The sequence below is a fragment of the Protobothrops mucrosquamatus genome, unplaced genomic scaffold, assembly GCF_001527695.2.
Source record: "Protobothrops mucrosquamatus isolate PMUCROS unplaced genomic scaffold, P.Mucros_1.0 scaffold1454, whole genome shotgun sequence".
In the NCBI taxonomy this organism is placed as follows: Eukaryota; Metazoa; Chordata; class Lepidosauria; order Squamata; family Viperidae; genus Protobothrops; species Protobothrops mucrosquamatus.
In genome coordinates, this window is record NW_015387632.1 from 129,755 (window position 1) to 154,469 (window position 24,715).

Sequence of the window (24,715 nt, forward strand, 5' to 3'; positions counted from 1 at the left end):
AGGATTTTAGGTAGGGATGATTTTAAGAAAATTTTAATTGACACACAGCTTCCAATATTTGGCTTTTAATTTGGTTTTATGGGGTTTTTTTGTTTTTTGATGTATTTTGTTTGTATCTGTTTTAATATGCTGTGCACCGCCCTGAGTCCTACGGGAGAAGGGCGGTATATAAATTAAATTATTAAATTAAATTAAATTATTAAATTAAATTAAAGACTGCAATGCCAATCTCAAAAAGCTAAGCAAGGCTGGACCTAATTAGTATTTAAGAGACCATCAAGAATTATCAGGCTTGTATACCAGACAGATAAGTTGAAAAAAAAAACATGGAAGAAGAAGGTAATAGCAAAAATCATGTATCTATTATTACCGAGAAAACCAGATGGGTTAAGTAGCCAGGACCTGGGCTGAGTCCAACTCAAATTAATCTCTACTTTTTACTTTACTGTATTTAAATATAATATTAAAGATCTTAATAAACATTCCTGCTTGAGAAGATTGTTATTCTGTATTTTGCATAATTTATCTTTTTTCATTTATTGTTTTTTAAAGCTGACAACAGCAAAACTGTCTATAATATTTTAAGTAAGATAATGCACTGAATAAAAGACTACCTGGTACGTTCTTAGTCCCATATCACCCCATAGTGGTACGTTCAGTGAACAGCACTATATAAGCCACTATCTTTTCAGACTCAGCATTTCTACACACATCTATTATGGTAATATCACCTACTGGTAGAACTGTTGCTAGGATTACTATTATAGTGGACACTGAAAACTTAAGTACTATTTAAATATTATTGCAATTACTGGAAATGATCTAGTCCTCTTTATATATTAGGGTCCAAAGGGTGAAGTACATACTGACCCAACTTCTTATGTGTACAGGTCCTTGTTTTTGTTCACCCCAGGTTTTGTTGAATGATCATATGTAATAGTAATAAAATGCATCTAGCCAAATGCATGAATTAATCTATTTATAGCATGGACTTTGTTCTTTCATAAGTCTAATATAACAGGAAAGACATGAAATAAAATACCACACCATATTTTTTTCTTATTCTATGAATAATAGAATAATAGCCAGCTCAATTTCATATAGTATAAGTAATAAAAAAGCAGAGTATATTCAAACCTCAATTTTTGTTTCCAAATGATGTTTCACCATTCATGTCTACTAAGTAAACACAATTCTTACTGGGAAATTTTTGAGGAGAGTATTGCCCATCTAGTTTACTTACAAGATGCAGGACTCACGTATAGTGGGGAAATTACCAACTTTGAACTAAGAATTAATGTATTAATTAAAGTCTTGACTTTAAAGCTTTGAATTTTCTTTTCTAATCCAACAAAATTTATTATTAAAAGCAAATACAATGCCTCTATGCAGAAATAAATACATAAACAAATAAACCTGACGCAATTGGAAGACACATACATTATCATCATCCTCTATAGCTTCTCCAGTGAAATAGAGGACAGCACGGGGCACTATTCTTTCACGGAAGAAGTGTCCAACTTCAAAATCTATGGCTAAAGTACATTCTGAATCTTCATCCTGCAAAATTAAAAGAAGAAATTCTGAGTCTGTATAACTACGTCTATCTTATCATCAAGAAATCATTTAAAATGAGTAATAAAACTAAAATTGAAATATTTTGTAGACTATAGAGATGCATTTCTACTAATTTGCAACTGCTAAAAAAGACAATTCTGATTTATAAAAAAGCTTGTCTATTCCCCAAACCTTCAATTTTCAATAATGTATCAAGTAATATCAACATTTTATTAGAAACAACCCTTTTTATAAACCAGTCAAAGCTGTAAACCTCTGTTTTTGAAGCAAAAAAAATATTGTGAACAATTATTGACCAGCTTTGGAGATCAAGTAGAGATTATATAATGCTTAGAGACCAAACACCAGAGAAAAGGAGAAAAAGAAATAAACAGAAAGCTATCACTAAATTGATTAGACTTTATGCAATATTGTTAATGAAATATTTGATATGAACAATCAAATGTGAAGTTGTAAAGCTGAACTCATTATTTAAAAAAATGAAATGAAACTTACCAGTGATTCTCCATCTCCTGAAACTACAGGAAAAAAAATACACAAATGTATTGTAAATTGATTATAAAGCAATTTTTGTGTTTCAAATGCTAACATGTATAGTATTTATATGAATAGACAGATTTTAAAAAAAGAACCAAAGTATGTTCTAGTATAGTGCCTTTGTGAAGGGACAAATAGGAATCCAATGTAAACTCTCTCCCTTTGTTTCCTAAACCAGCAGTTTAAGCACAAAACACTGGAGTCAGAAAAATTGTGCAAAAGAAAACTGCAGAACATGTCTAATTCAACATGGAAGTAGTTTTGGCTGAATGGATAAGTTTGTATGACACTAATATTTACATAATTAAAAAAAGAGATTTGTGTTAAACTTATTATTTCCATGTAGAAGAGATTCAAAGGACGTCTAATAATAAATAGCATTGTTAAAATCCAATACCAATGCTTTGATATAGTTATATCACTAATATTAAATCACATCTTAAAGGATTTATTCAACATTATCTATACCCCTATAGGGATGGTATTCACTATGATAAGAATGATAAGAAGAAATTCACAACATTGTGGTAACTTTATTTTGGCTTTCTTGGTTAATAAAATACAGCTCTCCTGTCCAGAAAAATCTGTGATAACAAATATTCAAACTGTTTTTCCAAGTTTTGTTGTGTCTTTTCCTAGTTCAGAGCCATGATCCATAGATCAAATAACAATTTTGCATTGCAACTAAGAAAAGACATCATGTGGAAAAACTAGAATCTAACAAGTAGGAACTATTATGTTGTTAATCCCAATTCTTCAATTTTTAGGTTGTTGGAAGAAGACGACATACACCAGGATTAATATGTAGCTCAAAGTTATGATTCATGGTATGTGCATGAAATACATCTAAGATATTGCACAACATTGTCTTATGGATTATGTGTCATAACCAGCAGAAGTATCCCTAATAACTTAATGATATTTAATTTCTGTCACCTCTTAGTACAAAAATACCTGACAGATTAAAAAAAAAGTCTTCTTTTCAACATTATGGTTTATCAAGAAAAGGAAGTATGTATTCTGGTGTATAGTTAGCTTTTTCCTTGCAATCTACTCAGGGTTATATGCTTGGCTGGAAAGAGGCAACTGAGAGAAAGGGGGCATCTTTTTAAAAAAGATAGCTACAAAGCTGAATGTGTATTGATAAAAGGAAACCCTTCTGATTTGCTATGCTAAGAGAAAGATCTACTATACAACCTTCTATACACATGCATGTTATTTTACTTCTTAATATTCTCTCTATTCACTGTTCTGAATAAGCAACATTATACAAAGTTCATAAAAGTAAAGGTCAAAGAAATTAAAGGCATAAACCAGGACAGCCAAACCTGGCTTAAATTAACAGCATTCATTGAGGTTCTCAATACTCCACAAATCCTTTAAATCATTTTTGCTTTAACTATGCTATACAATGCTTCATATACTTCATTCCATTCTTTAAACTTCTTGCTTCTAAGAATCTCCCCAAATTTGGATCTTACAAATTTGATTATCACCTTTCATACTCCTGTAAACATCATTTTACAATTAACAAAACTTACTGTGGTATTTTACTGTTACAGCATCATGATTCACTGCTAACAGTGAACATGGGTGATGGACTGCCTATCAGTTTGAAAGCAAAATGTCCTACTTAAAAATAAGGCAACAGCTTCTCAATATGCCAATGCTATTCCTAAGCATTCAAGCAAATTTCAGAATAAAGAAAGAATGCATAAAGCAGCTTAGTGACCTTTCAATACCAAAAATGTTGCAAGTAAAATAAGAATAATGGGACAGAAATTTAGACTCAAATTTAAAACTGAATAGAATATATTTTAATTTTCCACCAGATTATGTACACTAAAGTGTTAGGATCAGAGGAGAGAGATTTTTGTGTTTTTATTATTATTTAGAATATTTATGGTCATCCACTATCAGTGACTAGGCTGGTGGTGGCGAACCTATGGCACGCGTGCCAGAGGCAGCACTCGGAGTCCTCTCTGTGGGCACGCGTACCGTCACCTCAGCCCCGCGGCCCCCTCCTCACCAGCAGCCTCCCTGGAGGAGAATCGCCCCCGGGTGCGGCCCACACGGAGCAGCACAGCCAAGGGCATAGCCGGGCAGCAGGGACACGACTCTGCCCTCGCACCCCATAGCGTGCAGATGATGCTGCGGGGTATGGGCAGAGGGCGTGGCTGCCACGGTGCTGCAGGGCTGTCATGGTGATCTGCTGTGGGCCATGGAGGCGGTGCGTGTCCCTGCAGGTGGGCAGGGCAGGGGGCGGCGGAGCAGGCAGGGTGGGAGGCGGAGCGGAGGGGCAGTTTTTGGGCACTCGGCCTCTAAAAGATTCGCCATCACTGGACTAGGCTGCTTACAAACTGCCTGTTAAGAGCTTCAGTGTTTGTCTTCTGCATTTTAAAGCTACTCATGCTCCGGTTCAGTTCATGGTTTGCAGCCATTCCCTGCTCTAAGCCTTTTAAAGCACCATATTTTTTTTCAAAAGGATAACTCCCCCTCCAACCTCCCTTCCTTAAAGTGATTTTATGTGTTCCACAAAACATTGCAAATACCTCATCCAGGTTAACTACATCAAAGTCCAAATTAAGTACCTATTCTGAGCTGGACACTTATTTCTGCAACTATTAAACATTTTGCTAGTTCTAACTTGCTTTGACTCTCTATGCTAAAATCTTTACAAAATCTACTCAAGTCTCAAAAAGTTCAATATTATAAAATAAGGGCAGAATAAATTGAATCAATGTTACCTTTAATTGGGCTGAAGAAATTAAAAAATGAGTCATTAGGTACTTGTTTAGTAATTGTTCTGACAGTGCCTCGACCCTTGTGTTTCTGTTTCTTCTTTATTGTTTTTACTGTAACATTTTTTCCTTTCTTCCAATCAATAGTGCATCTGGAGATGAATTAAAATTATATATCAGTGACATTAAGGAAATAGATTTATCACTCAGGCTAGTATTAGCAATGATGACAATAGCAGCCTTCTCTTGCACTCTAACAGTATTAGAGCTATCTCGAACTACTTATGAAAGAATGTGAAAGGAACAATATAATAGAGAAAGAGACATTAAGAAAATTTCAGATTTCTATATGTTTAAACCACAATATTGAAAACAAAATGACAATATGAAGATGGCATTTTAACTGATAAATTCTGAAAATGGAATAAGGAGGCAGCAAAGAAACTTCAGAATGTTGCATAGGCAGTAATGCTTGTAATACAAAGATATTTGAAATAATCAAATTACTGCTTAAAATACTAGAAAACTTTTGAATTTCAGACAGGAAAATTTCCAGTTCTGTGTGGAAATGCCAGAGATCAAACTCAAGATATATTTTTTTTTACCAAAACATGATCCTACTACTGAGCTAAAACCCATAAGTACATTTGAATTTTTAACAACTTTGGAAACTTTGCTTGTAGTAAAGAGCTCTCTCCATACTGCTTTGTTGTGTGATTGCCACTGACAGCCTTCCTGTCAGCTTCCCACACAAACAAAGTGAATGGGAAGCCAGCAAGGCCATGGGGTAACTCTTGTAAGTCAATCTCACCACTCTTTCTCCTGAGAACCCCAGCTATAGTCAGATTACACATACCTCCTAGATTGCATGTCTGCAACACCCACCCACATTCACTAGCAGCCACCCCACCCCTTGCCCAGTTACACTTGCTCCACCCACACACCCAGAAGCAGCTGCTTTCTACCTGGACACACTTGTGCCACAGCAGCCACCTCAATGGTCTCCCTCATTTGGGAGCAACCACCACCACCTGGCTGTGCTTGTGCTGTGCCCACCTGTTGTTGGGAGCAGCTAACTGCTGGCTGGCTGCACTCAAGCCACAGAAGTCACTGACCTATCCACTGGCCTGCCTGTGAGCTGCCCAGGGCTTACAACTTCCTGCCAGCTTCTCTATTGACTAGGTTTGTTGGAAGCCAGCAGGAAGTTGTGAGCAGGTCCTCCCTTAGTAACTGCTATCCTTGCTTAATTGCAGCAACAGGGACTACAGGGATTGCCATCACGAAGTGATGTGGTCATGTGACATCATGCTTTATGACTACATCACCTAATAGTGGAAATTCTAGTCAAATTACTGTTATTAAGCAAGGAATACCTTTTCTAAGCAGATGCAATTGTTTGCCTAAAAGTACACTACAGCACAATGCTGATAACTTTAAATATCTTTTATCACTTTTTAGATCCTACTTGTTTGAATCACAATAATTAAAACAGCATTATATTAATACTTCAGTAGTCTTATTAAGCAGGGAGTAGCTACAATTCTGCACGTAAGAAAGTGCAATTATCAAAACAAAAGAAAGGAGACACTATCATAAGAACTGACAGAGGAAGAATCCTTTTATTACAAGGTAGGCAAGGTGGAACAATCCCAATGAACAAACTGACGAACAGACCCAAATGATGTAATACTACCCCACTGGGGCTGAGAAATAGCTTTCACATTTTTAGAGGAAGCAAGGGTTAGAGAACAAGAGATATGATGGTGAACCCCTTAAAGGCAAAGAGGATACAGTTTCAACTCTATAGAAAGAAAGAAAAAGAAGAGTCTTGTTGCTGTTGTAAGGAGCCAAAGTAAACTGATGTTCCAGTTCAATCCTTTTGATTGTTAAGTGTGCTGTCTGCCAGGAGCAAGAATCACAAAGACAAAAATTTCCAACATAATACAAAGATATTTGAAATAATCAAATAATCAAGTTCACTGATAATTATCCCTGCTAACTAATAAACATGGGACAAATTACACTGCAAAGAACAATTACAATAAGACTTCAAATGTTTAAGAAACAAATTCAATACTGGGAGGGGGGGCGCTTAGTGATGTTCTTTCCTTCTAGTCCATGGAAAAATATTGGAAAAGGAAATGCCAGGCTGCTGACCCAAGATGGGCTGTACCCAGAAAGACTGATAAAACCATCTTCAGCTAAAGGCAGTGAATTTGATCAGGAGAGCTTTAAAGTGAAACTTGTAGGGGCTGGAAACAAAATCTTTGAAACGTGAACTCAAATAAAGGCTTGTCTAACATACAGGGAAAGTAAGAATCTTGCTTTAATGAAGCCTATTAAATTGCTCAAATAACAGAGGGATTTGTTCATAAAGTTAATGACCACTGTGTATAATAATGTATAACCATTATTATTCACAGTATAAGAAGTAAGTAAGAGGACTCTGAATGCCTACTATAGGAAGGCAAATATATCTAATGGATATAAGAGAAACCTGGTGGGATGACTTCCATGACTAGTATTCAGTAATTAAGGATACAATTTATTCAAAAGGTTCATCAGGGAATAGATGACTGGAATGAGGGGAAAAAAATGAGGACAAAAGCAGCCAATGCAACTGCACAAAAAGCAAAGTATGAGCTAATGCCTAAGAACAATAAAAACCAGCTACTTCAGATATGTTCAAAATAAAAAAAATCAGTGCATCAGCTGATCAATAAAGATCACAAAATGTTAACAGATAACAAAGAGACAGAACTACTTAACTCCTATTTTGACTCATCTTCTGCAAAAAAAAATGTTTTCTATCAAGAGATTGTAAAGAGTAGGATGAAGGGACAGGATTGAAACTTGCTATTGATAAAAACATATTTGGAAAATATCTATTTATCTTAAAACACCCATGACCAAGTGAACTGCTGTTGAAAGAACTAACTGATGATCTGATATTAAACGTTACATATCATCTCTGAGAAATCCTGACAAATTAAAAAAATGCCTCATTATTAGAGTGGAAGAACCAGGGGACTATCGTTTTGTTAGTCTGACCTCAATACCTGAGAGATCTTAGGGCAGGTCATAAAATCGGTAGGTAAGCATCTTGAAAATGATGTGATAATTACTAGAAGTCAGCATGAAAGTGTTAAGAACAAATATTATCAGACTAATTTCATAATACTTTTTTGATGCGATAACTCAATAGGTTGTGGAATTCTAAAGACACAGCTTGACTTTTGACAATCTCAAAGTATCCTATGACATACTGATTAAGTGTGAGCATGACAAATAAGTAGATAAGTAACTGGCTCCAAAGTTATGGAGTATTTACCAATGATTTTCTCAAATTGGAGAGACATACTGAGTGGGGTGCCATAAGGATCAGTCAACGGTTCTATATTCTTCACTATTTGTATTACTGACTTGGATGAACAGGTGAAGGGAACACTTATCAATTTTGCAGATGACACAAAATTGGATAAGACACCTAAAAACCTAGAAGATATAAATAATATTCAAAATGATCTTGATAGGCTAGAGAAATAGTATGAAAGAAACAACAATAAATGCAATTTTTTGCTTTGGAAACAAAAATAAAATACACAGGCATAGGATGGAGAAGACTTGTTATGGTATGGTACCTGTGAAAAAACTCTTAAGAATGCATGCCAACAGCATAATTTAGTTGCCAAAGGTGGTTCTTGCGATTGGTTGGTTATATATTTGTGCAGTATATAAATAAAAATATATTTTAGCTGCATAAATAAAATTATATTTTAGCCGCAATTCTGTGATTGCCTAATCACAGAAATAAACTATTTCATTTTAATTTGTTACCCTAAATACTGTCCAGTTTTAGACAATGTATTCTGAGAAGCATTTAAAGAAAAAAAAAATCCAGAGAAAGACAACAAATCCTGATCAGGGGGACCAGAAATCCTATGAAGAGACATTGAAAGAGTTCGGCATTTTTAACAATGAGAAGAAATGATAGGGGAATGAGGTGGGAATATAATAGTACTCTTCACTGGATTTAAAGTCTGGACCCTGTGCTGAACAAGCAAGACTGAAAATCAGAAATATTCCTTTTCAATTCTGTTTCTATGTCTTAAAGGCTAATTTGTTAGAACTGATGTAAATTCATTCTAAAATGTTTGCATACCCAATCTTATTAGTAATAACTATTATCATTTCCTTTTCTACCACTCATTCTATCTAGCAGAATAATTTACCCTATTTTACATTGTGACCACATTACGATACAATCTGATTAAAATCTAAAAAAAATTTCTTTAAAACATTTCCTTACCCCTCACAATCAACAATTTCAGGACCCTCGAATGAAAATGGATCTGTCTTATCTGGTTCTGATTTCATCTTGTAGGTTTTTGTCAGAGTTGAATTAGTAAAGTAGTCATTGGGCTCGAAGTGAAACTCTAATGTAAAAGACTAAAAAAAGTTCATTAAAAACATTAAAAAAAGTTCATCAAAGATCACAATTTTCTGGCAGACAGTAAAGAAAAACAATCAACTGTGAGTTCAATGGAGAATCTGAATAGACAATCGGCAGCATGATAGATGAATTGGAACAGATTATCAAGTCATTCCAAAATGACATGGTTCACATAAGTCGAGAAATACAAAGATATGAACATTTTATAAGGGGTGTGCAAACCCTTTAAACAGATCCTGTTTAAATTTCTGAACTACTAAAGCACAATTCACATGGAACTTTTAGAACATGTTCCTATTTATTTATTTATTTATTTATTTATTTTTATTTATATTTCAACTTATATGCCGCCCTTCTCCCCATGGGACTCAGGGCGGCTCACAGCATATTAAAACAATACAAAACATTTCCCCTCTAAAAGCCAATTAAAAACCAAATATTTGTCGCTGTGTCTTGATAAAATCCTTAAAATTGTCCCTATTTAAAATTCACCCTATCTCTTGATGTGTGCATGCAGTCCTTTGTGTAGCTATAATAAAAATGAAGTGGCTCTGCATGCACATATTGCAGATACAACAGATGGCAAATCCTAAAGTACGTGTATAAGCCTGGAAAAAGGTTTAATATTTTTGAGAAATTTCACCTTGCTACCTAACTTTCTGAAACATTCCTACATCAAAGTTTACAAATTCCTGTTAATTTATTATCTAGTAATTGCAACTGAACAAATGTTATAAAGCAAGTCATCATTACTTCCACCGCTAATTCCCCAACCATGTTACATTGTAATAATATTCATCTAATTTGGTGAGACTTAAAATTGAAAGGGAAAAAAAAAAGCTCACTAAGTACATCTTGCAGTTCAGGTGTTAGTTCTGCTTTTCTATTCAACAAAAATGTAAACTACAGTGCTGGTGCAAGACAAGATTATAATGGAAAAATGGAATCTAATTTTAACCACTTGTTTCTTCATCCCAGAATTCCTTGAAAAAATCCTTCATATATAGCCATGTTATTTTCTTCTTAGGACTGAAGAGCCTGTTCCCTGTTTTCACTTTATTTTTCCCTTGCTTAGCCACCTATTTAGGAGTTCTGGAGAACTCTGAAGCTTACACATAATTTGTGAGATCAAACTGATGTATTAGAGATTTCACCTTAACATATATAGTTTGGCCTGCCTTGAAGAAATTGGTGCTTCATTCTCTCAAGAAATTACTGCCCATACCTCTTGCTTGAGAGGCAGGAGGCAGCCTTCATACAAATGCATCCTGTGCACCAGTTACATCCATTCTTGGACTGGGAGGCACTGCTCAGTCACTCATGCCTTAATTACCTTCCATTTGACTACTGAAATGCACTCCATATGAGGCCTGTCCTTCAAGCATTTGGAAGCTTTTGTTGATCCAGAACATAGTGGCATGTGCAATTTTGGACACATGTCAGTATGTCCATGCAACCTCATTGCTGTGCAAGGTGCACTGCCTCCCAGGAGGCTTCTGACTGTGATCTTTAAAGTGCTAGATGGCACGGTACCAGGTTGCATATGGGATCATCTCTTCCTGGTGGTATGTCTGTCTTAGCAGACCTGGCAAAATGGGCATGCTACTAGTTACACAGTAGCATGGATTCACAGAAACATGCCTTCTTTGCCATGGTATCTGCCTTAGGAAATAGACTCCCTATTAAAATATGCTCAATTCCCTAACTCTGTTGGCCTTTTGCAAGGCTATGAAGATCTGGCTCTTCCTCCAGGCATTGGGGTCAGGACTCTGGCACGATTGTATGTGTCTAGTGATGCTGTGTTTCAGTTGAGTCTCGATGCAGTTTTATTTTTTGGTCTGTTTGTTTTAATGAAATTCTGTTTTTGTTTGACACCGAGATTTTTTGGGATAGTCACATGTGGGGGGGGGGGGCGGAGACATACATAGAATAAATAAAAAGAGTAGATAGAATAAATAAATAAAATACCACCAGAAAGATGAATGCCAAACATTCACGAAACAGGTAATATTGAATTACAATGCAAACATGGGCAGGTTAGTCTTCTAAGCAATCAATAATGAACCACCCAACTATCAATTGTTTCTACCTCTAAAGACTACATTAACAAAAAAGACTTTAACCATATTTCAATAAAAAAAACTGTTTTTAATTATTTAATATCTGTACTAATTCTAATTTGTTTGTAATGAAAAATGCCGGGAGCTTTGTTATAAAATCATAGCATGACTACACAGTAATTTTCTTATTCCAAAACAAGATTTTTTAATTATAGAATATTTACTTCAGCATAGATATTGTATACAGAATATTTAATAGGTCTACATCATTGTGGAGGTATTTAGCTATCAGAACAAATAACATGGGGAATGTCTGTCCTGTCTGTTTATGAGGATACAGATAAAAGAAGTTCAAATGTTAGGTTGTGGGGTTTTAAGATGCTCTTCATCAAATAATAGCAGTGGGTGGTGTATTGTGGCACTATACTACTTAAGAATTGTTCCAATACAGCAGGATCTTTGAAAATATGGCTGAGAAAACCTAATATAAAAAAAAACCTGAAAGCTTCCATATAAAATCATTAACTGCCAATTTATATTAATATTTAAAGTTAATCAATACTAACCATAGGCTGTCCTGGCTCAGAAAATTTCACTTTAATGTCTTGCAGGTGTTTTAGAATAGGTTCATCATATTCCTAAACATGAATGGAAAATCTATTATCAAAATGAAATAAATGAGTTACATTTCAATAAAATAACAAACTACATCTGTGCAAAAATCAGTTTTGATTTTTCCTTAACTCTTAAATTAAATACTTTCTACATAAAATGCAAAAGGCTGAAGAATTTGATAGTTACATACTAAATAGGCATTTACAAAATATTTTGGCCTAAGCTGTTCTACATTCTAAACATTTTAATTGCTAAATGTGTTCTGAAAATGAAAGCTGTTTCTGGTTCAGAGCACTTCCAAAATGTTCAAAACTGTCTGTTTGATGATGAAATATTTGAAATAAAATGTTCTACACAAAACTACTAGGTGAATGTCACAAACAGAACTTTTTAGCTGTACTGTCAGCAAAACTAGGTAAATTCTACCATGCATTCATATGTACCTTGGATGTTGTACTCTTACCCAAAGACTGAGACTGAATATGGCACACTAGTCATAGATGGAATCAAAGAAAAAGACTGGCCCCAGAAAGTGTTGTTAAAAAATAATTTATATAAGCAATGCTTATATTTGGGAAGATAATACAAAAAGAAAGAAAGCAAACATGCAGTTTGGATTATCTAAAAAAAAAATCCTATTCATTCTAAAAGAAGGGCCCCCGACCTCCCAGACTGGTACTGGTTTGTGGCCTGTTAAGAAACCAGGCTGCACAGCTGGAGGTGAGCAGCAGGCACGTGAGTGAAACCGAAACCATCGCTCCCCTCCAATCTGTGAAAAAATTGTCTTCCACAAAACCGGTCCCTGGAACATAGAACCATAATTGTATTTCTTGCTTCTAAGAGGGAAAGGCTGCAACACTATATTTGGAAATACTTTTCCATAAAAATATTTGCCAGGAGATTTACTCAAAGCTTTATAAGCCTATTTCATACAATTGTAATTGTTAATATGTAGAAGTACAGTACTGAACATTTTATTTTCCTTTTCCTAAGTTTATAAAAGGGAATGATCACTGTAAAATCCTTGCCAAATGCAAATAAATTTCAAGAGTTCTTTGAATACTGAGGAAAATGTTGAAATATTTTCAAAACTGAGCAGCATTCATTCTCATTCTCCATTAAAAGCTGACTGAAATGGAGGTACTTGCTATTCTTAGGAAAAATACAATAGGAAGGCTCAGCATACAAGACACAAAATTTTACAGGAAGTCTTCACTTAATGACTGGTTGCTTAATGACTATTCAAAGTTACAGTGAAAAGGGTGGTTATGCCCTGTAAAGCATTCCCAGCTATCACAAAACACTGCATACATGCCCCCTGGTCACATGATCATGATCTGTGTGCCTGGCAATGCACACATACTCCCTGGTGACATGATTATCATCTGTGTGCCTGGCAACCTGTTCACATTTAACAGCTACCAAGTGTCATGTAGTCATATGACTGCCATTTGCAATCTTCTCTGCTGGTGTCTCTAGAACAGGCATGTCAAACTCGCAACGTCGTGACATCGCGCAACGTATCAGGCCAGTTTTGCCATTGCCGGCAATGGGGTGGGCACGGCTTCCACGTGATGCGTCTGGCCTACGGGCCGGCAGTTTGACACCCCTGCCCTAGAAAGTCAATGGAGAAATCAGCAGTCAAGGTTGCAAATCGCTGCCACTTGCCAAGATGACACCCTCTCATCTCTGAGGGCTGGCTGAAAGAGTTCCTTGCTGATCCATGTCTGCAGCCAAAATCCAAGCAGGAACAGAGCTTGAATTCCTTCTCTCTTTGACTCCGCAGAACTCTCTGCAGAGGCAGACAGAGAAGGACCCCAAGCTCCATGCATCTCAGCTGCTGAAATGCAAGCAAGCACAGAGCTCAAAATCTCTTTCTTCACCTCCATGCTATTCCGCTGTCCACAGAGGCAGGAAGAAAAAGATCTCAAGCTCCATGCCCACCTGAATTTCGGCAGCCAACAAATGACATTTCCAAACAAATGAACCCAAGAAAGATGCTTAGGGTTGCAATTTCCAGACAACATCTATTTAGTAATACATCATGTACACCCTAATCAAAGTAGCCACTGAATTTGTTACCTGTACTAATTCACTCAGCATATCTACATTTCTAAATATTGTGAACCAAAAATCTGGGATTCCTTTAGGATTTGTCTCTTCGGTTGCTCCTGCTTCTTTTTCTTCTATTACTACTTTGTTTTTCAGGTCTCCCTAGAAGATACAAAAAGGCATTTATATGAGTGTGAAAATTTTATGGAAGAGCTTCCAAAATATTTTAAATTTATTAGAAAAGAAAAATAGCTCATTTAATCCTTCACATTTAATAAGAAGCAAATAGATTTAACAAACAAATAATAAAACATAGTTTTCTCTAATATCACACTTAGGAAATTTCATGTTTGTTGGTTTATAAGATTAGTGCATTCAGCAGATTTGAAAGTATATAGGAAAGGTAGCTCTGTTCATTCCCCTATTTCTAAAAGCTGTCTCACCTTCCATATCACACTTAAACAGAAGGAAGGGTTTATTAAGAACAGCACTCAGAATTATCATATGGTGCCACTCTGGACACAAACGATGAATTTGACAGGAAAATGTTAGCTCTGTAACATTAAATAGGCTTTGGTATTTGGATATGATTTCTCCCAGCTTATCCGAAATCTGTTCTTGACCATTATCTAACAGCATATCCTCCCCAGCCCCAAGTTGGGTGTCTTTAAGGGGTATCCTATGGTCACTGTCCCTGTCTATTTGGCTGGAGTATGAGTTTCATCTTCTTGCTTAGCACTGTGGAGCATTGGGAGGTTGAATGGAAGTTCCCTCTGAGATGGTTTCCCCTGCCTTGTATTTTGCCCTTCCATGTTTATTAGGCCCCTTCTTTTTTATCTTTTGCCCTCTTTCCTGAGAATGGATTCTGGAATTTTTCAAAGCAGATGAAAAAAATGGGAATGAGACATCGTAAAACTTTCATGGACTGGCATCAAGTTTTTTTTAGGGTTCCCACCTTCTGACAGAAGCCCTTTTAGGTGTTCCTCTAGTTTCCCAACATCATGCTGGTGTAAGGAGCAGGTAGGACTACTTATGTTTTGGAGCTCACACAAGTAAAAAGGATCAGGCTTCATAGTGAGAAAGGAAGGGGTCTCCATGGTGAACTACTACCACTGATGCTGTCTAAATCTTGACCTACACATCTCTGCAATTTTGCTACAGGCAAAGAGATTACAGACTCTACTGGTTACCGGGCTGTTCTTCCTAAAAGTCAGGAGCCCAGGAACTTCTACTTTTCTTATCATCATGTGGGAGATCCACTCTCTTTCCTACAAACAACTGATAGAAAAAGTTAAACTAGGCTATTGTTGCTGAAAAGCACATATTACTTGAATTTGGCTTTAGACTCAAGAGCTATGTTTGGTCAAGTTCTTCCCACTGTTCCTCTAATTCATATACATGTCTGGGATCACCATACCAGTCATTATGATTATGTTTCTCCACTCCTGCACTTAAGATCTTTAGCATTGCCTATCTTCACAGTTTTGCATGGTTCATCACCCTCTAAGCTATACTCAAAGGTGGGAACAGAGTATCCCTCAAAAAGCAAAAAAAAGCCCCAAGTCTTGCCTTCTAACTAGAAGATGCAGAGTGACTGGGAGTCACCATATATGATGAGCATAATGTAACTAAACAGTTAAAAAAATCTGGGTCATTTTGGTCACCTATTTTATTGCAACTAACCATTTAGACATCTGCATAAAGCAAAGGAGAAAAGGAATTATGGAGCAAAGGAGAAATAAATGTCAAAAAGTCTTGCATTAAAGATAATATTGCTACTGGTCTAAGAAAAAACAATTTACCAGGACAACAGCCATACTTCCCCCTTCATTACTCAGTTAATCCAGCATTTTCCATCACTGGCAACCATGTCTTTTCAGACTTGCAGTAGGTAATCAGGGAAACTCTACTGCTGCTTTACTGTTATATTTCATCCATTTTTCTGAGGCATATCGCATGGCATAAACCATTTTATACTGTTGATTTAAACTTGAATAGTATTTGCCCACAATGGATTTATATTTCTAAATAAATATAAATGTGAAAAGGAGAAAGGAAAGAAAACTGATGGAACATGGGAAATACTAATCAATGGGATATTTACAAAATTGCTTGAAGTGAGTAGCAGCATAAATATTTGGACAGGAACAGAAACCAACATTGAGAGAAGAAAGGAATTGGCAGTATTCTGAATCAGTAGATAATTGGTTGCAAAAAAAAGTTACTTTTAGATGCTGGAATTTTATCCTTGTTATCAATTGGTTACTTTATTATTTTGTTTATTATGCACCATCCAAAGCTGCATAACTTGGAATTAGGCAGTCATGTAAACGCTACAACCAAACAAACAATTCTCTTCCTTTTCACCAACACATGGAATGTATTCAGGTATCATGCATTAAGCCACAAGCTAATGATTGAATGTGATGGGTGAACTTAGCCGTGTTGATTTGGAAACTGTAGACAAATATTACATACAAATTACTACGATTTGTACAACAAAGCACAGTTAACAAGATGAAACTACTTGATGTAACCCGCAACAGAGATTACAAGCAGGCAAAATAGCCTGTTTATTCTCGTATCAGGTTTTATTTTAGCACTGGAATGGAACCCATTAGCAGAAAAGGCTGTCACAACAGGTTACGAACAGTGCAAATGGTACTATATTGGAATAATAAAATTAAATTTAAAACATTTGTTAACAAACTTCTTGAACAAGAGTTGGCAATTCTGAAATTACAGAAAGGGAAATCCCCCCAAAAACACTACCATGAAATCTGACACAAGCTCCTAATATGCCCTGCTGCACAAATTAATTTGATTGTTCAGTAGAAAAGTTATTGTGACTACCTAAAAACTTTTTAAAGTTTATTTATTTCCACTTACAGCTAGTTTCTCTTCATCTTCATTTTCACTGTGCCATTCTGCCTCTGCTTCGGTAGGTTCAGCATTACCAATGATGAAATCCCTTCTCTGCACAAGGTACACAAATTATAGATACATTATCCAACAGAGCCTAAGAATACTGCAGAAATCTGAAAACAGTGATTTCTCAACTACATTTTAATGGGTTAGTAGAGGTGTGAAAACATTGAAACATTCTGACCTCACTGCTATAATCTGATCAGAATTGATCCAACCTTAAACAGGCTACAGGTAGTCCTCGACTTATGACCACAACTGGGACTTGAACTTCTGTTCCTTCATGATGCAATCATGAAGAGAGTCACAGCTGCTTTTATGACCTTTTTTTAACTATGGTTATTAAGCTATTCACTTACTTAAGTGAATCCAGTTTTCCCACTGACTTTATTTGTTGGAAGCCACTGAGAAGGTTTCAGATGATGATTCCATAACCCCTGGAACTGCAACAATCACAAATACATGCTGGTGTCCAAGAGCCTGAATTTTGATGTGACTACAGGGATACTGCAGTGGTTGTAAGTGTAGGAACCAGTCATACATCAGTTTTTTTCAATGCCACTGTAAATTTGAACTGTTACTAAATGACTGTTTTTTAAGATGAAGACTACCTGCATTCTATCATTCTTGGAAGCAATAAGACTCAATAGCAGTTATACCAATTCTAGAAAGATCAGATTGCCTGTTCCAATGTTGGAGCAAAGTTGGAAGTGAGGCTGCAAAAAGTCCATTCCAAATTCAAAAATGATCATACTAAAATATTTCAGCCACAAAACTTCTTGCATATTTCTATGAATTAGTAAAAAGATCAACTATTTAACACAGAGAGAATGTTGTACTACACCTCTACAGTCCCAATTTATTTTAAACAAAACAAGCAGTACTTTGAACAAAATGAAGTACCACAAAATAGTATTAAGAAGGGAACACTATTTGAATACTGGTGTTACTGGTTACCTTTTTATTTATAACTTCATTAACCAATCTAAAGCTAAAACTGAGTTGCATTTAAAAAAAAAAAAGACAAAGAACTGGGGATTATTATTATGCATTAGTTGAATAATGCTCTAATTCACAAGGCCCAGAAGATTCATGGCTTACCATAATATGGTAAGAGAATGTCAATGATCTTAATACACGGCAACCAATCAAACATAGATATTTCAGAAGATACAGCCTTGAATTATATAAAAGGGGTATGCTTTTGAACATGTAATTAAAAGTTGGAAGGGCAACAATTTGTCTAGCAGTGTCTTTTCCCTCACCCGTATTTTTAATTTAGAGGATTACAAGCAAATTTAACAGTTCAACTGACCCATTACCTTATCAAAAAGGGGTTGATAAAGAGCTGCATATTTTCTCTCTAAATCATGAACTTCTTCATAAAATTTAGCTTCTATATGTGCGCATTTCACCTGAAGCTGTTTCAAGGCATCAATTCTTCTTTTTACTGCTTTTGGTAAGCTGGTAATAAAAACAGTTCATTGAACAATAGCATCAAATATTTTTATTCAACATAAATAATTTGCTTTACATTTAAAATTCATAGTTATTACTGCAGAAATACCTAAAGGAAATATAAATTTTGTGGCTAAATGTGAAAACATATACCGACACAGAAGTTGAAATAAAAATCCAACATTTCTCTAGACATTTATGTCATCTTGTAAACCGAAGTACCTCTTCTGGCTCTTAAAAATACAAGACATTGTTCAAAATTTCTCAGTTGTGCTTCTTTGGGAAAAAACAGGGCCAAAGGAAAATAAATATATTCAACCCCCAAACATTTTACAGCAGTTTCATAGAAAATTAATATATGTGACCCGTTTCTTCCAATGTTAAAACAGTTTTAGATAATCTAATTTATAAAAGAGTAGGGATACATTTCAGAATTTCAGCTAATTTGCAAAAAAGAGTATTTCAGTATTCAATATACCCAATAGCAATGTTTACCACAATTAATGTCAGAAAAAAGGAAAACATTGCAGCAATAAGATCAAAGTTAGAATACAGTACATGCAACTGTAACCTAAAAATACATTAACAATAGTGTGCATATATCTGGTCACATTACTTAAAAACTGGAGAATCTGCTTTCCTTAGTCTTAGGCTTTCTTTGCTATATTAAGAGAATCACTAACCATCTGGACCTCTTTTTCAGGTCAGAGAAGTTTTTCACTTACGTTTCAATATAGCTGGAAGGAGTGTGAGGTGCATTATCAAGTCGATCTTGTAAAGCTGCCAAGACTTGTGGGTTCTGCATTACTTGGTCTGTTAATTTTTCTGTAAAAGCAATACATTGCCTAAATTATAAACCTTTAATGAATTTTTAAGGCCGAAGTCAACATAATATTGGAACAGAAATAAATAAATTCTACTTTTAAGAAAACCTGGAGATCTAATTATTCTCTTGTACTTTCTTCTGAATACTTTCTTGCTTTTAAACCATAGCTGTATCTTTTGCAGATGTAAAACTTCACAAATATTGATTTTTTAAAATTTAAATAACAAAGATTTTTCTCCTAAGAAGCAACAAAATATACAGTTATTTTGTCTCCAGCCTTCGCCTTCCAGAAGTCTCTTCATATCACCTCTCTGCAAACAGGATATAACCCACTGCAGATGAGTATGAGAATAAGCCAAATACAGAAAAGTAGTATAGGCGCTTACCAATTACATAATTCCTCTCTGCATCGGAACTTAAGATTAATATAACCTCTGGTAACCAAATAGTTAGTCCCTTTCTTTCCATCGTCTGAAATAAGTCTGAGCCATTTACCTTTTTTATCACCTGTGCCTTTAGCACTTTCCACAGAATCTGAGGCAGCATCTTCTGCCCTACTGTGAAAATATTTGAGACAAGAACAAAGTTGTTAAAGTTGAAACTGTAAAAAAAATCATATATATGCTTGATTTCCATGAGACACTAGTAGACTATGCCAAACATTTAATTTTTATGTGCCAATAAGTACAAAAAGAACATTAGAATTGGGAACACAGTGCAGAGAGATTAAACCAAAAATTCACATTTTCAAAGTTTCTTGACAAAATAAGCTTCCACTGATAATATATCATTATTTCTAATTTTAAAAGTAGGCAAATATTTAAATTAAGTAGTTTAACAGCTGGTACAAACCCGATGAACAGAGAGTAAACAGACCACTGCTAGAAAATGTAAACAAATAAACACCTTATGACTACTTGATATGCTCTGGCAATTTTCTACACAGCAACAGGATTTGCTTTCTATCACAGATGATTAGAAGTTTGAATGCCCAAATATATTCACAAAACTATAAAATAAAAGCATTATTTAGAAAACAGATTTTAAAACACTTTAGAAAATTATTTTTCAAAATGCTTCAGTTAAAAAAAGGCTGCTAAAATAAAGTAATTATTGGCAGTCACCCTCCAAAGGAAAGGACATTCTTTTTTCTTGGTGTTATAATTTTCAACTCTGTTGGGCTAGAAGCCGAAGATAAACAACAGCAAATAAACTTATAGTAAAGCCAAGCTGGTATGACAGAAAGCATTTCTTTAAATACTTCACTACCAAGCAATCATAATTTTCAAAGATTAAGGTATTTGAACTGGGCTCAAAGAAACACAGTACTGTAGTATTAAACTCTTTTCATATTGGCAAGGCAGAACCAAAACAAGGATATTATAAAAAACATCACTATTGGACTTTGAGTAATATCACATATAACAAAAGCTGAACAACTATTATAAACATGGCTAACTACCTTTCGCCAAGAGAAACCTGCCACACCAATGATTACTTGATTAATGGTTAAGGCAACAGGCTAGAAAGCAACAGACCCTGAGTTCAAGTCCCATCTTAAGTCATGAAAGCTAACTGGGTGACTTTGTGCGAGTCACTCACTCTCATGCCAACCCTCCTCACAGAGTCCTTGTTGTGGGGAAAATAGGAGGAGGAAGATGTGTTGCATATATGCTCATTGCCTTGAATTATTTGTAAAAATAATAAAGGTGGGATACAAACAAAAATATGGATGCAATTAGGAATCTAAATTTCAAGTTTTCCTTTAAGAAATGTACCGTTGGATCTGAACTTGTTGAAAATCATTTTCAACATTGAGTCTAACAGAACTCTCATCTTGTCTCAATTAAGCTTCAGTTCATTAGTTCTTCAGACTATTACTGAATTTATACCTTGGATTAGCACTTCCTTAGCCTCTAGTGACCCAAATAAGAAGCTTAGCTTCATTTCAAATTCTCAGATAAAATGTCCCAATAGCTTCAAAGATAAGAAAATATGAAATGTTTTGGAAGGCAATAACAAATGTTGAACTGAAATCTCCCCCTCAATCCTTGAAAGATACCTAGTAATACTGTAAATAATACGCATCTCTAGAAATAATCCCAATATGCCGGTCAGTATAATCAAGGCTATTTCAATGTCAAGTTAGTCCCACGGCAAAAGTAAAATAAGCTAACCTATTGCTTCTCAGCGATCCTGAAACGGAACACCCACAATTTATTTTGTTTCTTTTATTAGGAAGGAGTTTTAAATAAGCCAAGATGAAAATTTCTCTCAAATAGATATAGCCAGCAATAATAGCTAATAAAGGATCCTTATTGCTAACAGCCAGTAGTTATGAAAAGAGAAAGTTAATTGAACTCAGGACTTTATCGTATCAACTGAGAGCAGATGATGCTTTAGATCCTCAGAAACTGATCTGCTACAATGGATTTTACCCTTGAAATGTTTAGCAAAGTGTATGATATCAAAAATCAACATTCTCTGCAATTCTCCTATTAAAAGAAATTAAACACCACTCAATGATTGGAAGGTAACAAGACAGCAGTAAATGGTCTAAAAATAGTTGTGGCCCATCTTCTTGGCAAGTATAGTTAAAGTCATGTATTAAGTATGAGACAGTATTATTCTAATGCATACTACACAAATGATGCAGCACATGTCCCCAATACAAGAGCAGAATAATCTAAGTAAAAAATGATACCACTAAAAAGATTCAGAAGTAAACAAGCTGTAAAAGCAGTACTGAACTACATTAAAAATACTTTCTACAATCCATATTTTATCATATTTCATTACATTTTCAAACATTTTTTCCATAAGAAAACAATTTCCTTATACATGAGTTTTTGAAACAGATGTTCAAGAGCTTACCTGTTTTCTGCCATCTGTAAGATCTTTTATCCACCTGTAACACAATGCATATAGTTTAAAGTATACAATACGTAGAATGTCTATGTAAAATAAAAAAGGATTATCAATGCAATCTATCATTTTCAGTAGCAGAGAATGTCAATCAGAAATTATTTTCACCAATTTTTCCAAGCATGTAGCCTAGTAGTTAGCCAAATTTTCAGAGGACTGCTCAAACATGTATAATACCACTTCAGAAAGCATAAGGGGAATAACAAAAATCACCTAGGCCCCTCACTTTCATGCAAAGAATTTCCATTGAATAGGAAGAATGTGCCAGGGTCAAACTATGAAATGGTATCAAAACTCAGAGAACTTGAAAACCTAGCTCTCCAAAGCCAACATTAATATTATAACCCAACTAGATGATAGATTGACATGATGTTAGGCTGGAACAATATTTAGATAAGATCTCCCGCAAGAAATACCAGGATAGTAAACTATACTAGGAAGCTCCCCCGCTCTCCACCCAAAAATCCTGGAAAAAGCCAGTGCTAATTCGTTTCTATACTGAAGTTATCAGCAGTTGAGTTCAGCTTGAAGATTTAATTTTTTTAGTATTGTGAATCTACACAGAAATGATTTTAAGGAACATGCCTATGTACAACAGGAAATATACCTATTAATTATTATTGTACTTTAAGACAAACCAACCAATCTACATTATACAATATTTTTTATATTCCCTATTTTAATGTATCTGATCAAAGGTAATTACAATGCAAAACTGAGCATCTATTTTTAATTAAATATTAATTAAATATATTTTAATTTTAATTAAATAAATACAAATATAAATTATTTAGAACAGAGAGAACCCAAGACTGGATGCGAAAATATACTATTGGCCATAAATATTAAAAAGTAAGTCCATGTCTGAAAGTGTAATCAGAATTGGATTACAAAATGTAGCTCAGAATTTATATCTTAATTAAAATAAAAACTAAAGCAACCTTACTCCAAATAGAACTTTACTGAAAGCTACTGAAATAAAATGTTAATATTATGAAATGTTTAAATATAAAATTATGAAGTACTATGAAATACTATTCATATTCAATTATTACCGCCTAGAGCCCTTCTGATGAATATGAGCGATTAAGTATGAAATTTAAATAATTATATTAATATTTAACACTAATCTTTTAACATTCAGAAATCTTTCTAACATTCTATCAATAATTATAAACTAAGAATCTCAAATCTTTTTTCACTAAGGGTACACCAGTCTTTGCAAAGAGTCAGGTTTTACTTCTTGTACATAAGTACTATAATTCTTTACAGTATTGAACTCCATTAGCCATCCATTACAAAATTCTTCCAGTTCACAATTACTTTTAGGCTTCAGGATTGGGATTTTAAGCCAGAGGATTACTTGAATTAAGTCTTTCAATGGTCGTGTGACCAATTTTAAAATAAGAAACCATTCAACTATTGCCAAAGTGCTACCCTCAAAACTAGATATTTTATCTCAGAGAGCAGATGATAGGAAACATATGACATATAACATTTTTTCAGCCTTTTGTCTACAGAAACTGAAATGTTATGCTTCCATTTGATCTGTTTGCCTGACATTAAAATCTTCTCCACCAAGGACTCCTTAAGACTCCTAAGCAGCTTTAGAGTAGGAACCTACAATATTGTACTGGCAGATACCATTCCAAAGGTGACTGACACTACTGTATTGTCTATATAAGTAATATTTCTCCCCCTCTTGTTACAAAAGCACAATACTCTTCAAGTTTACTATGAAGAAAGTCCCATTAAGTTTAAAATAATTTTAAATACAGCAAAATTTATCTAGAATGTTATGGTACCATAAAAACTTATTTCACTATTGTATATGCTTTCATGGATTATCATATGCGTTTATACCATCTATTTGAGTTGGTGTTCGATATTTCAGCTAGCAACTGTCTATATTTTGGAAGTGTGGCAGTACAATGAAATATTTGTTATAACTACACCTAAACATCAGGATTTGTACACTGCCAAGTCTATTTTATGCCATTATTTTGGCTTAATGCTTATAGTGTCCAACTAGAAGTTTCTGAGATGCCCACAAGCAGGAGGGTAAGTTATATCCTTCTCTTATCACTGTTTTCCTGACATTAGTATTGGATGCATGCTATCTCCAGCTGGGAGGTAATATGTTTTCAAGAAAAAGAGTCCTATTTGCAATATTTTTCCCCAAGAGCCATCACATCTTGTGGTATGGTATTCCATAGTTCAATTATGCATTATGCATATACAGATAGTCCCTGACTTATAACCACAACTAAGCCCAAAATTTCTATTGCTAAGTGAAACATTTGTTAAGTGAGTTTTGCCTCATTTTATGGCTTAACTTGCCACAGTTGTTAAGTGAATTACTGCAGTTATTAAATTAGTAACATAGTTGTTAAGTGAATCGGGTTTCTCCAATGACTGTCAGAATTTTGCAAAAGGAAATGACATGACCCTGGGACACTGCAATTGTCATAAATATGAGTCAACTGCCAAGCATCTGAATTTTGATCAGGTGACCATGGGGAGGCTGCAATCGTTGTAAATGTGA

General features: G+C 34.9%; 1 protein-coding gene and 1 non-coding gene across 4 annotated transcripts in view; both read right to left on the minus strand.

Annotated features, from left to right (window-relative positions):
* Positions 1-24,715, minus strand: part of NAP1L4 (nucleosome assembly protein 1 like 4) — a 38,768-nt gene that overhangs the window by 11,971 nt on the left and 2,082 nt on the right. For 2 of the 3 annotated variants that reach the window (XM_015822068.2, XM_015822067.1), the window contains exons 2-12: positions 22,120-22,153; positions 19,741-19,802; positions 19,145-19,244; positions 18,284-18,425; positions 16,926-17,012; positions 14,067-14,198; positions 11,936-12,007; positions 9,166-9,305; positions 4,863-5,008; positions 2,074-2,096; positions 1,441-1,560 (exon numbers count right to left, since the gene is read on the minus strand). In XM_015822068.2, coding sequence (XP_015677554.1) covers positions 1,441-1,560; positions 2,074-2,096; positions 4,863-5,008; positions 9,166-9,305; positions 11,936-12,007; positions 14,067-14,198; positions 16,926-17,012; positions 18,284-18,425; positions 19,145-19,244; positions 19,741-19,802; positions 22,120-22,133 — 1,038 coding nt within the window. In that variant the 5' untranslated portion in view covers positions 22,134-22,153. Of the gene's footprint in view, positions 1-1,440; positions 1,561-2,073; positions 2,097-4,862; positions 5,009-9,165; positions 9,306-11,935; positions 12,008-14,066; positions 14,199-16,925; positions 17,013-18,283; positions 18,426-19,144; positions 19,245-19,740; positions 19,803-20,151; positions 20,251-22,119; positions 22,154-24,715 lie in introns of those variants that run through there. The other variant, XM_015822069.1, reaches the window with a different exon arrangement.
* Positions 16,565-16,694, minus strand: LOC114922976. Its single transcript, XR_003810543.1, has one exon. It is a non-coding gene; the product is annotated as a small nucleolar RNA SNORA54 (small nucleolar RNA).